At 40.1% G+C, this 15,948-nt stretch overlaps 1 protein-coding gene and 2 long non-coding RNA genes across 4 annotated transcripts; 2 read left to right on the top strand and 1 right to left on the bottom strand.

Annotated features, from left to right (window-relative positions):
• Window positions 1-129: 129 nt before the first annotated feature.
• vapal (VAMP (vesicle-associated membrane protein)-associated protein A, like) lies at window positions 130-9,357 on the top strand. Its single transcript, XM_077616037.1, has 6 exons — window positions 130-381; window positions 5,795-5,947; window positions 6,793-6,896; window positions 6,968-7,042; window positions 7,141-7,353; window positions 8,542-9,357. Exons 1-6 carry the CDS (start codon window positions 324-326, stop codon window positions 8,674-8,676), a joined length of 738 nt encoding a protein of 245 aa, XP_077472163.1. The 5' UTR covers window positions 130-323; the 3' UTR covers window positions 8,677-9,357.
• Window positions 9,358-11,219: 1,862 nt separating this feature from the next.
• LOC144086026 (uncharacterized) lies at window positions 11,220-12,943 on the top strand. Its single transcript, XR_013304323.1, has 5 exons — window positions 11,220-11,755; window positions 12,325-12,411; window positions 12,531-12,622; window positions 12,702-12,776; window positions 12,862-12,943. It is a non-coding gene; the product is annotated as an uncharacterized LOC144086026 (long non-coding RNA).
• A 199-nt stretch (window positions 12,944-13,142) lies between these two features.
• Window positions 13,143-14,621, bottom strand: LOC144086088 (uncharacterized). 2 transcript variants are annotated; one of them, XR_013304335.1, is made up of 5 exons: window positions 14,480-14,621; window positions 14,211-14,288; window positions 13,581-13,646; window positions 13,383-13,501; window positions 13,143-13,256 (listed from the first exon to the last, which is right to left on the bottom strand). It is a non-coding gene; the product is annotated as an uncharacterized LOC144086088 (long non-coding RNA). The 2 variants fall into 2 exon arrangements; XR_013304336.1 differs by having other exon boundaries at window positions 13,410-13,501.
• Between the last annotated feature and the right edge of the window lie 1,327 nt (window positions 14,622-15,948).

The following is a 15,948-nucleotide window of genomic DNA, read 5'->3' as shown; positions in this document are numbered from 1 at the left end:
TGGACGTCTCTCGAAGTCACTAGTAGAAAATTGACTAAATTCTATGGAAAAACACGTCAACTTTTAAGTATGAGTGAGCCGTAAATGTGTTCATTTCATATTGTTCAATTGCCGGTGCAATGCGTGCGCGCTCCGGCATTAGCAGTCACGTGCTCGTGCACGTCAGGGGGAGAGAGGGAGAGAGAGAGAGAGAGAGGGAGGAAGAGGGTGAGTTAAAGAGAGTGAGATAGAAGCCAAGCCGAGTCCGTCAGACTTCCACTCCACTTTAGCAGTGAGTCAAGTGGCCCTCTCCCTCTCACGCGTCCCCTTCCTCTTTAGCCAAAATGTCAAAGTTGGACCAGATCCTCGTTCTGGACCCCCCCTCGGACCTCAAATTTAAAGGTAAGGGTCGCCGCCGTGAGAGTATCCGTGTCAAATGTCCCGGCGGTGAGCGACGGCCTGTTGCCGGTGCTCCAAAATGTATTTATACTCTCCCTTCAGTGGCTCGTCATAGGCTGCGTGCTAACTAGCGTTCAAGCGCCATTTTAAGTTAGCTAGCCCACCGGCCAGGCCGGGTAGGGCCGGACCGGGCTGGGCTGGGCCGCCGCTGCCTCCTCGCGCTCTCGTGGCACTAGCTAGCCGCGCCTCGAGGCCACGTTGGCGGCCAAGGTGATGGAGATAGGCCGGGGAATGCTGACGTCGCTGAAAGTGAATGTGTTAGCTACTTTAGCATTGCTAAACGCCTTCCCTTGAGGTTTGAATTCAACTCTATAAATGAAACGTCTCGGTGTGTGCAATGGGAATGAGACACTTACTAAACTGTTCTTGCGAATTAATAGTTAAAGTGAAAAATGTCTTTTGTTTCTAAATAATCTTTATACAATAGCTCGAAATGTCAAGAAAGCGTTTGGGTGTAAGGCAGCCCGTGTTAGCTTTACCTGGCTAGCCATCAATGATGTGTCATTTAATCGTTGGCTGCGCATGCTAACCCAAGTATTGCCTTGTTTTAAAACGATCTCTTTCTGGAGTTTCACCCTAAAAAACAAACTCCTTCTCCAACTCTCATTTTGCATCATTTGTTGAGACCAACTGTTGCATTACGTTGTTGGAATTGTACTATATGTGATGAGGTCGCAGGTGAAGTTGTCAATCAGTACAATGTCACCAATGTGTCCTGTCATAATGAATAATAATAAAGTATATATTGTACAGTGTGTCAAATCCTTGGTAAGTCGGCAATAACTCGCAAGGCTCTCGTTTACTTGCTGAAATGAACAGAAATGCCATCAATTTTTGTAAAATCTTGGCATACTAGTATAAATAAAAACATAGAACGGGCCATGTAATCACAATACAGTTGGAAATATGCAAACATTTCATGCCTATTTTTAATTTTGATTAAAAAAATGTCCGCCCAAAAATACTTGTAAATGACAAAAATCACCATCACATATTGGACCCTGTCTATCCTCTAGAATTAGTGACTGTAGTAGTTTTATGCAGAGGATAAAGAATCTTTAATTGGGAGTGACAGCAAACTTTAATGACAAGCTGAAGGCCTTAAATATGCCACTCAAATTATTGTTTTTTTTCTTGTGGACACTAACTTTAAAATCCTACCACTCTCATTCATGAAGCGATCTTGAAACGTCGTAGCTAATAGCTATTGAACTTTAAATGATCTTCATTTAAAAAAATTTGGGATCAGCATTGAAAAATTAATTGTTATCCTGTATACGGCAGGATTCAGTAGGTTAAGAATTTCCAATGAACGGATCATGCGGAATTATCGTTGTCTCTAGGTTACAAGTTAACTGTAGATGAGTTACTGCTTACACTACCTGGTACGCTTATCTAATTTTTTTTGCTCGCAATCAAACACAAATCGCCAACTAACAACGTGTGTCTCAAAAGTCATGCAAACTCAATTGAAAGCTGTACTTGACCTTTGTTGAGATTAGCTCAGTTGTTTTTCCCTATAGAACCCGTGTTCTTAATTTTTGCATTTTTATATTTTGTCTTGGCTAAGCGTAGTGTTTCTAAACGTAGAAATATTTTTATTTTTATTTGATTATGTGTTGTTTCTACTCATTAGAAGTTACCTAAAGTGTTTTCTGTGTTATCGTTAAGAAAATAAACCCCCACTAAAACAAAATTGGAAAAAAAATCTACAAGCTCCTAACATATAATGCTTTAAATAAAAATAGATTTGAAGATTTCAACTCATTTTTATTTTGGCTTAAAACAAAAATGTGACTAAAGATGAACCCCTGAAAAATATCAAGTCCTGAATTGACCCAGACTTGAAGACTTAATGAAGAGTGGCCTGCCTCACTGCAGCCAGTCAATGAATAAACTCAATAGACATAATTAATGTAAACATCTGATTTTGCGAATCAAGCCGTCTAATGAATTAATCCACAAATGCAATCAATTCCAACTGAATCAACAGCAGGTTTCTTTTTTTTCAATGGATTTGTGCTCATGTGCTCTTTCTCCGTATACAAAAGAATCTGCTTTTATTGCATATAATCTTAAAGGAATAACGTCTCCTTTATCTGGGATTCCTCTGGCGGGTAAAATACAAGGGGCAGCCCTTTTTTTTTGTCCCCCCCCCCCATGCTATTTTTAGATTACGCGTAGGCCTGGGGGACCCAAACTCGGCTGGCATGCAACAAGATGAGCCAGGGTGTCAGCTCGGGGTTAGGTAATAGATGGAGGTAGTGTGGGTGGAAACAGTGTGTATTTATGGTGGAGTCATTTCCAAGGTAGTTTTTGTGTTATACCCGCTATCCTTTTTAAAATTAGAGGAAAAAAATGGACTGCTTTGTCCTTTGTTACCTGCTATTTCAACATTTCTGCTTTATTTCATTTTTATTTAGGGCAATACTCCAGATTTCGATTCAATCGTCGACACTCTACCTAACCTTCTGTGGACTGCACTTTTTTGCTTTTTTGACGCAGTCTGTTTTTTAATTCATTTATTTTTTAGCTGTGTTATACTCCACACTCTCCACTTTGCTGTAAGGTGGTCTTGTCTAGCGTAATGCTCCACAGTCATGGACAGAAATTCCCCTTAAAATATTCGTATACAGAACAAGATCACGAGAACAGGCCCGATAGAAAAAGGGACGTTGAACGGCTAACTGGAGTGAATGTGCTTTTTGTGCTAACAAACCAGTACAAACTGTCCGAAATCGTCGCGCAGCTTAAAATAGGACAAATGTGTAACATCTGGTGATGAATTAACCATGATAAAATTGTTTGTAAATGTTTCGAGCGTCTAATCAGTTTAAATATTTAAATTGTTCTTGTCAAACAGGGTTAACCATGTTAATTTAATGTGGGCTTAATTTGGATTGGGTGATACTTATCATCTTCCAATGGTAACCGCAGAGTCTCGGTTTTATGAAATGATTTTGAGGCATGCATTCTCCAACTGACGGAAATGTACAGGTCGCGCAAATGTCACGGTGGCGCACGTGTGCGACGGTGTGTAACAACAACAATGCCTGTGTACTGCAAGCAGGTCATGCTCGGCGTCTTATCTCGGGAGCAACGGGTGTGAATGCCACCTTTTGTAAACACTCGCCAAGCTTAATGCACAGCTCTTAATTCCCCACGACCGGCTAATTTTCTCCGTGTGAGGAGGTCACCAAACAAAGGGCACAAATGGACTCTAAATGCGGCAAATTAAAAGGGTTTGCTTACAAAAAAAATAGCCAAAATCTCCTCTGAATGGAATTCACAGACTTCCGACTCTATTGGTTAAAGAACCCGTAATTAGCAATTAATATTTTAGGCTAATACATCGGCTAACCCTCTAAATTGCCCCGAGGTATGAATGGTTATCTGTCTCCTTGTGTGATTGGCTGGCCACCAATTCCTTGTAAGGATAAGATACAGAGAATGAATGGAATTGGCTATGCCACAGGTGTCAAAGTGGCGGCCCGGGGGCCAAATCTGGCTCGCTGCATCATTTTGTGCGGCCCGAGAAAGTAAATGAGTGCCGACTTTCTGTTTTAGGATCAAATTCAAATGAAGAGTATAGATTTATATTAAATTTCCTGATTTTACCCCTTTTAAATCAATAATTGTAATTTTTTAATCCATTTTTTCTGTGTTTTTAGTTCAAAAATCATTTTGTAAAATTTAAAAATATATATAAAAAGCTAAAATAAACATTGTTTTAGATCGATAAAAAATGAATATTCAGGCCCTTTAATCCAGTTCATTTAATCCATTATAAAATATATATATATATAAATATTATATCTAAAATGGTCCGGACCACATGAAATCCAGTTGACGTTAAAGCGGCCCACGAACCAACCCGAGTCTGACACCCTTGGGCTATGCTAACACATTTTAGAATCAGCAAAGGCATTTCGCAGGGGACAAAAAGAAGAATCATGCTAACATGTTTTAGGCAAATAGCTAAATATCCATGTAAGATGACCACTTGGACTTTGTTATCTTGTGACTAAGCTTCCTTCCCATTATGGCGCTAACTTACCCCGTCAGCTGCATTTAGCAGTACTGTTGAAAAGCAGCTACATAATGCAAACTCAATCAGCGCAGTTGGCTTGAGTCGCCACGTCTTGTGACGTCTACCTCCATTTTGCAACTTTAGCGTTGCCGTTATAATGCTTAGCACTAAGTTGGACACTTGGCAGCTGGATACGGCATCACAAGTTGTTTTTTCACAAGCAGTTTAATATCAATGTATGACTGTAATCAAGTAATAGGCATCCACTCGGCCTTTGACGGCTTCCTAAATGGTGCTGAAATATAGGCCACATATTTGTATCACTAAAAAGTCCTGTCTATAGCTGATTTGAATTCTCAGTAGCATATTTACCATATTTATTACACTATAAGGCGCAACTAAAAGACTAGACAATTTTTTTCAAAAGCCTTCCGTGTGCCTTAAAAATATGGCTCAATATTAGTTAATCATGATATGAAATTTATCTAGTGGATGTATAACACAACCTCTAACCACTACTACTATTCCTACTACTACTACTACTACTATTCCTACTACTACTCCTCCTCCTACTACTACTGTGTTTTATAATGCATTCTAATTAATCGGCATCAGAGGACAACTTAAAATGAAGCAATGTCAATAAACGATGAAAAAAAAATCAAATCGTTTGATGGTCAATCAGTTTCCGTTTGATTCTTGCACCTCTTGTCTTGTAATATATCTAAGCGAAGCCAACCGCATAGCTGATCCCAAGGCGAGGTCATTTATCTGACGTGTTGAAATATATGCAAATTTTAAGTCAAGTAGCATAGTTTGTCTAACGTTTGTTGGCATCAAATTTGAATATCAATTGGCATCACCGTCTCTGGAGTGTAGTAGCGTAGTTTCAAGTTTCATTGTGGTAATGTGCCTAAATGTGAATGGGCTCTTGAGTATTTCTGGGTCATTTAGGTGGTCTGGACTGAAAGCCCCTTCAATCCTTGAATTTTAGTTTAAGTCACTTGAAAGCTTTTATCCTTATCTCGTCTGCTCGGAGCTTTTGGACGCGAGCCATCCCGGACAGAGTGGCACCGCAAGCCTAACAAGTTTTGATTCAAGTATTCCTCCTAATCACATTGGCCTAATTGAGTTGGCAATTGTTAAAACAATCCCCTCAAGTCCTTTTTGAACCTTTTGCCAACCTCTTTTTTTTCCTTTTTCTTTTGAATTTCCCCAATTATGGGACGTGCACTAGGAAATACTTGCTATCTGATCTCCGATCAGTCTGAAATGCAACGTATTTTCTTTTCCCCGGTGAGCTGACCGTCTTTCTGGTTTCCCCAGGTCCATTCACAGACGTCGTCACCACCAACCTCAAGCTGAAGAACCCCTCGGACAGGAGAGTGTGTTTCAAAGTCAAGACGACGGCACCGCGTCGGTACTGCGTACGGCCCAACAGCGGCGTCATTGAAGCGGGAGCTGCCGTCAACATATCTGGTCAGTGTTTCCTGCAAATTCGTACCCACTTACAGTATCCATGTTCACAATAATAAAATTAAACTCTCACCCCAAAGCTTTTCCGCAGAAAGATGAGCCATTTTCAGTCTTTTTAACAATTTTCTTTGGAAGGTTTTGTAACATGAAAAAAATAGTGAATCATTCCTAAGTGTCATTTTTAGTCATATTAGTTTTAATAGTACCCAGTGCTGTTTGGCTAGTCATAAATACCAAGCTAAAAAAAAAAAGGGATTTTATTTTGTGCGCTCCATATGATTTGCTGTGCGCAGAGAAGACGAGAGTAGTGCGCAATTGCGCACGCGCACAGCTTCGAGGGAACCTTGGTACCCGGTGCTGTTATGCTAGTCATAAATACCAAGATTTGATGCTAGTTGATTGAGTTGGTTTAAAGTGACTTTGCCTAGTCCCACTAATTGTCGATGAATGGTAGGTAAGCACGCTGAAGATATTGACAGTAATAATTCATTGGTTCCGAGATCGCTGCCACAACACAATATGCGATTAACTGCAATGTAGGGACAGTGTTTTTTATTGTCTAATATAATTTGGACCCTTAGAAGCCTTTCTGTCCTATTATTTAACTCCCCTTGCCCCTTGTGGCCAGCGAAATACTCTCCAATTGTGATTTGCACTAACCTATCATGTTTGTATTATTGTTCTTGCACTGAAAACTAAACTTTTTATATATACTTGGCGGATCCGCCAAGTGGCGAGGTATTACTGTAATGATCTCTTCTCATTTTCGGAACCGCTTTATCCTCATTAGGGTCTGTAGTGATCTAAATAAAAATAATTCAACTTGAGGCTTTCGTGTCCCTCTTCAGTTATGCTCCAGCCCTTCGACTATGACCCCAATGAGAAGAACAAACACAAATTCATGGTTCAGACCATCTTCGCTCCACCCAACGTCTCTGACATGGACGCTTTGGTGAGGAACGTGCGCCAAAAATCGCAGGCGCGTCGCCATTTACAAGCAGTTTTCTCACTTTGGTTTCTCAGTGGAAAGACGCCACTGACCTTATGGATTCCAAGTTGAGATGCGTTTTCGAGCTGCCTTCTGAGAATGACAAGATGGTATGGAAATGATGCCACTCTCAATTTATGTTGTTATTTTTTTGGGATTAGGTACAGAACAGGGGATGTAGAAAAATAAGGTGGTTATGTTTTTGTAGAATGACGTGGAGGCGAGCAAAGCCGCCTCGGTGATGAACTCGACCAAGGCCGACACGCCCGCGGCCTCAACGGTAGTAACACCCGTTGCCACCATCATGGCCAACACCTCTGCCTCCTCATTGGACGACAGCGAGATGAAGAAAGTGCTGGAGAAATGCAAGCGGTTGCAGGCCGAGATCAGCAAAATGGGAGAGGAGAACCGGCACTTTAAGGTCAGATACGTCTCGTGGTTTATTCCAGTTGTTTTGTTGAACGTGTGTGTGTGTGCGCTCGCGATAATTCAGCAACATATAAAGGGATTATTAGCAAACTTTGCTGGATACGTTTGTAAAATTAATAGGTGATTACTGATTTATGCTATTGGGTAATTGTTAGGGTTATGGGGTCACTAGGTAACATATTAGCCTATGTAACACCAATTTGCAGAGGTTTAGGATGAGAAAATAAACAGGTACAAGGCTCACAAATGTGGTGACACTTTACTTTCATGCCGTTGGACGCAATATTTAGTTTCTAATTTTTTTTAATCTTCCAGTATCCAGTTTGAAGTGAGAAATTGCAATTTCTTGGCAACTATTCTGTCTAATTTATGCTCTATACCAGGGGCTCTCTTTTGAAAGAGAGAGCCATAAATAATTCCTATTTTCAAATATTATTCCTTGAGAGCCATAATCACAATTTTTATAAGTCAAAACATGAAAATGTGCGATTTTCCCCCCCGTCATTTTACAACTTTTAAAGTACAAAAAGTCTCTTAATTATTTTGACAACATTGTTAAGCTGCTGCTAATCAATGAATGTCAATGAGTTCACTGAGTATCAATGAGAGAATGAATGCAGAAGACTAATGAAAAAAAATCAATGCCACAGCGCTATTGCCTATTGGTGCGTTCGGGACTCTTTTCCCTCACCACCGGTTTCCATATTTTAGCTCAGAGCCATATGCACCCATCAAAAGAGCCACATGTGGCTCCCGAGCCATAGGTTCCCTACCCCTGCTCTAAACCCAGGCTCAATTTCAACTTTCACATCATTCAAAGAACTTGGAGTAGTCAGTGAGTCACTTAAACGTATACTTTTTTTATTTTTATTTTTTACACAGCACTTACTTACTATGTTCCTGTAAGCAAATGCCGTGGAACCACTTTGCGGCTTCCTAAGGGATTAATCATCGTCCCAAAATATGCGGCGCTTCTGCAAAAGCAAGTTACTGACGATTGTGTCAACAGATAAAAAAAAAAGTCCTCAATTGCAAAACTACAATAAAAGGGCTTCACGCTTAGAAATCACATTTTTATTATTATTATTTTTTTGATGGGGGTGAAAAAAAAGAATCAATATTATGAAAGCGCGTTGCACATGGCATATTTTAAATTAGCGGTTTTGCTTGTCCCCCGCAGGACGATAGCGCTCGCATGAGGAAGATGGCGCGTTCGGATCACGCGGCCACTAACACGGCCGCCACCCTGCCCTCCCTCCTGGTGGTCATCGCGGCCATCTTCATCGGCTTCTTCCTAGGGAAGTTCATCTTGTAGACTCGCGAGTCGGTGGCGGGGGCAACGGCGGCTGCGGCGTCGGCGCCGGCGCCCCTCCCTCCCGTCGAGCCGAGTGTTTCTGTATTGACGTCTGCCATATCATCGCTAACGTGGGCCTCCAGGTCGGCACGTGCGTACGACAAAAGCGCCGCCTTTTTTTTGGTTTTTTTGTTTTCTCTCTTCCTTTTACACACGGTTAAGCGCGCACTCGCGTCCAGAAAGCAAAGGCGACAACAAAGCAAATGTTTTTTTTCATTTTTCCTTTTTTTTTTTTTGAAGGCTGCAGGCAGGTAAGGAAGCTGTCAGTTCACAAGGAAGCGAATTGTAACCACTTTTCTTTTTAATCGGTGTGGACTCAATTGTTTTAATCGGATTCTTTTTTTTTTTAAGAAAGATGAAGAATTCCCATCACCTTCACTGGATCACTTCTTTCTTTCTTTTCTTGGAATGTTCACATCCAGTTGGGGATCAAGGTGCCTCCTCCTCCTCTTCCTCCTCCTTGTACATTTGTGTATTCTTTACCCACCAATGCAGACTTTATATTATTATTGTTTTTATTATTAATAATTATTATACAAATCTATTCCCTTCTGAGACAAAAAAATGACTGAAATGGGTCACCATTCTTAAATCCTGTCCCATGATATTAAGTAATGAAAATAAATGGAGAAAAAAATGCTGCGCTATGATTTTCATTGTTTTAAAAAAATGTTTACAGTTTCTTTTTGTTTAATTAATCATACCTTTTGCAGGATCAGCACATTAGTTAGATTAATCTATTCTAACATACCAGATGTACAAAGTTAACCAATTTTCAGTGGGCTGGCTGCCGACTTCTCCTGGCCAAAATGGATTGGACGTCTATCCCCTGTCAATGTCAGCCCGTGAGTTCAGTCATTTTCATCTTAATGTATTTTTTGAATATTTAAATCTAATTTCTGAACCGCTTTATCCTCATTACAGTCACAGGGGGTGCTGGAGCCAATCCCAGCTGTCTCCGGGACAGAGGCGGGGGACAACCTGAATTGGTGGCCATAGATGGAGTTGCTACCGGGGATGCTGTTGCCAGCACATACCTGTCAACTTATACGTTTTTCCCGTATTTTATACGTTTTTTGATCATTTCAAATTGTGTACGCCGTATAACAACTTTTGTACGGGATTTTTTTTAAGTACGTTTTTTGTAAAACGGATCTCGTTTTACGCATTTCGGCTCTATAATCCGGATCGTCTCGGTCACTGGTAGCAGACGAAAACGTCATCGTCAACTGCTAATATTGTCATGCTTTAAGCATGATATGCGCACACGCATTACCTTTTCACACGAAACAGGAAATGATTAAATCATTTCCTGTTTCGTTATTTAAGCAGCTATGAGTCGTAGCACTTGGGTCCGAATCAATGTTCCCTCTAATTTTTCGTTGGTCTGAGCAGAAAGTCAACCTCCCTGAGCGCACTGAGTACCAGTGTGAGCGACATCATCGGTACTCGGATGATTCGCCTAAAGACGTTTCGCCGACGGACGTTTGACAGACGGGCAGGTCGCCGAATGAACGTTCGGCGGAACGTCCATTCGGCGACCTGTCCATTTTTCATGTAAAACATGCTGTAAAACACGAAAAACATAAGTGGACAGAGCTACTGCCACTTACTGCCGCTTAAACGGCGCCATCATGGGGAAAGGGGTAAAAAAAAAAAAAATACAAAAAAAAAAAAAAAAATCCGATTTTTTTTTTTTTTTTTTTTTTTACTGCGCGCCATATGATTGCTGCTGCGCAGCGAGGACGAGAGTAGTGCGCAATTGCGCACGCGCGCAGCTTAGAGGGAACACTGGTCCGAATAGATTCACGGTCGCGTCACGACAACGCGGCACGACCATAACCCTTTTACGTGCACCCTATGTGAGTAAATATGTGCCGCGTTGCATTTGTACGGTTTTCTATTGCTTAATACGGGGAATTCCAATCATTAATACGGGGAGGAATTGGCCCAGGTTGACAGGTATGTATATAGTAAGGCTTTTTTTCTTTAAAAAACGACATAGTATAGTAAGGCTTTTTTTCTTAAAAAACGACATAGTATAGTAAGGCTTTTTTTCTTAAAACAATGACACAGTATAGTAAGGCTTTTAAAAAAAACGACAGTATAGTATGGCTTTTTTCTTTAAAAAACGACATAGTATAGTAAGGCTTTTTTCTTAAAAAAACGACATAGTTATAGTAAGGCTTTTTTCTTTAAAAAAAACGACATAGTATAGTAAGGCTTTTTTCTTAAAAAAAACGACATAGTATAGTAAGACTTTTTTCTTTAAGAAAACGACATAGTATAGTAAGGCTTTTTTCTTAAAAAACGACATAGTCTAGTAAGGCTTTTTTCTTAAAAAAATGACAGTATAGTAAGGCTTTTTTTAATTAAAAAACGACATAGTATAGTAAGGCTTTTTTCTTTTAAAAAAATGACATAGTATAGTAAGGCTTTTTTTCTTAAAACAATGACACAGTATAGTAAGGCTTTTTTTTTTTTTTTTTTAAAACGACATAGTATAGTAAGGCTTTTTTTCTTAAAACGACATAGTATAGTAAGGCTTTTTTCCTAAAAAACGACATAGTATAGTAAGGTTTTTTTCCTAAAAAACGACATAGTGTATATAGTAAGGCTTTTTTTCTTTAAAAAAAACGACATAGTATAGTAAGGCTTTTTTTCTTAAAATACGACATAGCATATAGTAAGGCTTTTTAATTTGTAAAAAATGACCATGTATAGTAAGGCTTTTTTCTTTAAAAAATGACCATGTATAGTAAGGCTTTTTATTTTTTTAAAATGACCATGCAAAGTAAGGCTTTTTATATAAAAAAAAAAAACCGAACACACTCTTTTACAGCATCAAGACTACAAAAATGGCGACTATGGTACGTCATCTTCCAAACATGGTCATTGAGTCGGGAGAACAAATCACCTCCTATGGGCGTGGTTACGCCCATTGGTGACGCAGGTGCTTAAATTATGCACATGCGCAGCATCGCGCCCTTTGGCGCAGACATTTCCATGCCGTCGGTCGAACGACTAGCACCCAAACGAGGTAAGCCCTAGACTAGAGCAATTTACTGGCCTATGTGCATTTTTAACACCCTACCGGGAGATTTATTTAGGAATCAATTGAGCCAAAACGCCAACAAATCTGTTAGTTTATTGCCAGGTCGAACACACCGTCGACATTTGAAGTATGGGCTTCTTGGCATGTCACTAGCTAGCTTAGCATTAGCCTCACGACATTTGACTTCAAAAGTATTTTGTCCGTATTCTCTCCATTATTGAGTCGTGGGGGAAGACTTCATTTTATCAAACAAAGCCGAGATATCAACGGTCAGTTTGCCAGGTGAAGGTGTGTTGAATGTAATGATAGTTTTCACTGCGATTGCTAAACGCCCTTTTCCAATTTGTAATTCTGTTTTAAAACAAAAATCATTTATACAAAAATTGTCAAGCCGACTTTCTCCTAGCTTTTTAAACATCAGTCTGTATATTGAATCGCTTTGTCTGGAAAGGAAATTAGCACCGAGCACTCACTAACTTATTTTCATTCTTTATCTTGATCATTTACTTGAAGATTTCTCTTTCCTGTAATAATTGTTTGCACTTCCCAAATAGCTTGGTTAAATCAAGATGCAGCTATTCCCGTGTGTCCAGAACCATGCACACCCTTGAGGGGAGAGGAGACTGGGCCAAGGTATCAAGGTAATACGAATTACCCCCCCCCCCCCCCCCCAAAAAAAAAAAAACACCTAAACACCTATCTGTTGAATCTCCAGTCTCTGTATATGATAACTTTTGCTCTATTTTTTTGCATGCACCAGGTCCATGGTGATGTCCAGACCCTGGAAGACCAGGTGATCTTCCCAGGTTGCCCACTTGAAGGGGATGCATTGTCTCTGAACTCTGCTCTGAGGTTAATACCGTATTTTCACGCCTATTTGGCGCATCATTTCTTACCAGTGTCAGTAACGAGTGCTATTTCTGTATTTTAGACGCATATGGATTAAGATCGAAATGCGATGGCGCTGGCACAGGCACACGGAAGCAGCTTATTTCCGGGTTATATTGTAATGTATCCAAGTCAAAACATTCCAATCTCACATTATTTTATTGACTAAAGTTGCAATTTGCTAACCCCCTCTTATTTTATAGGTGATGTCCCGATCCCTAAGGTGAGGAGGATTTCTTTTTTTTTTTTCAATCAGAAATTTCAATAAAAGAGATTTGAGTGTCACTTGTCTTTGTTAAAACACTTGGTGGAAAAAAGACCCAAGACCCTCAATGGTCTTTTTTCCGGTGTTTATTCTAAGTGTTGCTTTTGTCTACACCAATCAATGTTATCCTAAGTGTGCAAATGTATTTTTTGAATAAAAATTCTAAAATGTCATGTTGCTTGCATTCCTTTACTATTTCTATGAAGAAAAATACATGAGTATATTTCAAAGGTTTTATTTTCCCACAAAATGGGGTAATTGAGAAGTCCACATAGCATTTAAAGATGGGTGGTGTTTCCATTGATGAATCCCTTCTTGGCACTGGATGGAATTCTGGGGAGAAAAAAAAAGAGGGTCAAAGCCCAACATTAAAAAAAATAGACTGGGGGCCAGTTAGGTCAAAAGATTTGACCAAAAAACAACACTAAGTTAGGTTTTACCAACATCAGAAGGACTCACCTCTCTTTTCAGATGTGGAAAACATACTGGATAGGGGCCCTCAAGATGTTGGTGTCAAAGGCTGTGCCACGCTTCAAAGTCACCTTTCTTTAGCGTTGATTTGGTAAACTTGGGTGGACCTTGAAGAGAAGCAAAATAGAGTATTTTTAGTACACATGACATGAAAATAAATCAATTAACCTGAAAAACAGGTCTTACGTCATACACGACTTCTTTGGTCTTGTAGATTTGGACAGCTTCCACCATCTCCGTGGCTTTAAACCTCTGCAAAACACCACAGCATGATTATGTCATTGGTTATTTAACCATTTTGATGCACAAATGACTCCCATTCAATCAAAAAAATAAAATACGTCTCACAAAGCTCTTAGACGGAGGAAAAATGGTTGTTTAAACGAGTCAAAAATGACCCCTGCGCTACGGTTGAATGAATGTCTCGCTTAGGTTTTGTCAAAACCACAATTAAAAATCAAAAGGTCCAAGCCCTGAAGTCTTCCTTTAGGAAAGGGAAGGGCAAAGGTATATACGTATTCTAGAAGTGTACTGTTTATTCCTTACACCTCCACTTGATGGCACTAGTGTGTGTGTGTGTGAGTTACCCACACAGGATCTTGCTATTAAAAATCAACGCCAACCCAGTTAAAGTGTCTTCATTCAAAATTGGAGTGTATCATGATGCTAAACAAGCTAATTTAGGAACGCCGTGAACACTGGTCGCTGATATCTAAACATTACTGTGACAACAAAATTTCCCGAATACTGGAATAATAAAGTTATCCAATCCAATTACACGGGTAGAGGAATTAGAAGCTATTAAAAAAGACTCACTTTGCCGACAAACTGCTCCTTTTTGGCCGTCATGGCCACATTCTTGATGTTTCCCAGCAGTCTGTCCTCGTTGAGGGCCTGAAACACACAATGGAAGGGTTTCTTTTTAAACATTAAGAGCAATAGGTGACGCGATGTAGCCAACTTGCTAACAAACATTTGTGTTAGCATCCACGTCGGGTCTACATCACGCCAATGAAGCACGTTCCCGTCAAAAAGCACTCTTGAAATGAGAACTGGGGCTACGAAATCCCCAAAAGACAAAGTACCGAACGCGCTGCATTGTCCTGGAAGAAGTTTGTCAGGTCTTTCTTCGGGAAATCGTCAATTCTGAGCAGCTCAGCAGTCCAACGCGCCCAGCCTCCGGCTCATCCGCCATTTTGAAAAATGGCGGCGATGGCGGAAGTCTTTTGAACTCTGACCACAGCCACGCCTATTACACATAGACACAAAAAAAAGAGATCGTTTTCATCATAGAGTGCATTAGTCAGGGGACTGGGGCTGCAAATACTTTTAGGTTGGGCATTAATACTTCAAAACAACTACATTGTTTTCATAATAACGTACTGTAAAAACTTTTTGGTTGGGCTTTAATACTTTAAGATACAATATTGCACATTATGAACATTGCGGTGACATGCACTTGAGTGTTTGTTTTTGACTTCTGAAGTTACATACTTGGATATGCTTTTTCAATTGGGATTCATTTGGCTAAAGCAGGGGTGTCAAACATACGGCCCGCGGGCCGGAACCGGCCCCCAAGGAGGTTCGATCAGGCCCGCAGGATAATTTGAAAGTGGAAAAAATGCATAAAAGACATGGAATTAATAGTTTTAATTCGCTGCAATTCATGGATTATCCGCTAAGGGGCGCACTCTTTCCATCAGAGTAGAAGACAAGCCGCATCACTGAGACAGACTGAAAACAGCAGCAACTCCATACATTTTCAGTATGTATTGTATGTGTATGTATGTTTCATGTATGAAGTTTACAGATTTACAGGACAGGCGAACACTTTCTTCATTACACATTTAAAATCACTCTCCTTAGTTTGTAACGTGCACGCAGGGATTACATTTAGATTTTATATGTGTATGTGTAAGTGGTTTAAAAATTCCTTTCTTTAAAAGTCTCATTTAATCTTAGTGCATTACTATATTTTTCAGTACCAATTAAAGTTTTGTGCCTTTGTACAATCAGTGGGATCAGTTGCAATGCATATTTGTGAATGATAAAAGTCAATTGCACATTTGTCTAAGGAAATATGTGTTTAATGAAATGTTTTGAAAAAGGATAGTTCATTCAATTTCAATATTTTCCTAATGTTCTTGTGCTTCTTTACACCAAAACAAAGGAAAGACATGATATTTGGGTTATTTATAGCAGAGCATGGTATAATTTTAATGGTCCGGCCCACTTGACATCTCCCTAGGCCGTATGTGGCCCACGATGCCAAATGAGTTTGACACCCCTGGTCTAGGTAGTTGGTGCGTCATCCTTGTAGCTTCACAGCTCTGGCGTCCTGGGTTCAAATCCCGGTCGGTCCTGTGTGGAGTTTGCACTGCAATCGGCTGGCCACAGAGTTGGGAGGGACACCAAGAAATGAAGTTCTACTTATACAGAAAACTGTATAAGTAGGACTTCATTTCTTGGTGTACCCCGCCACCGACTCCGCTCTGGAATCGGTGGCTAGCCGATCGCAGGGCAAACTCCACACAGGACCCACCAAGATTTGAAC

This window comes from Stigmatopora argus, chromosome 12 (assembly GCF_051989625.1).
Source record: "Stigmatopora argus isolate UIUO_Sarg chromosome 12, RoL_Sarg_1.0, whole genome shotgun sequence".
NCBI classification, from domain to species: Eukaryota; Metazoa; Chordata; class Actinopteri; order Syngnathiformes; family Syngnathidae; genus Stigmatopora; species Stigmatopora argus.
The sequence above is the reverse complement of the archived record's forward strand: the minus strand, read 5'-3'. Positions and strand labels throughout refer to the sequence as shown.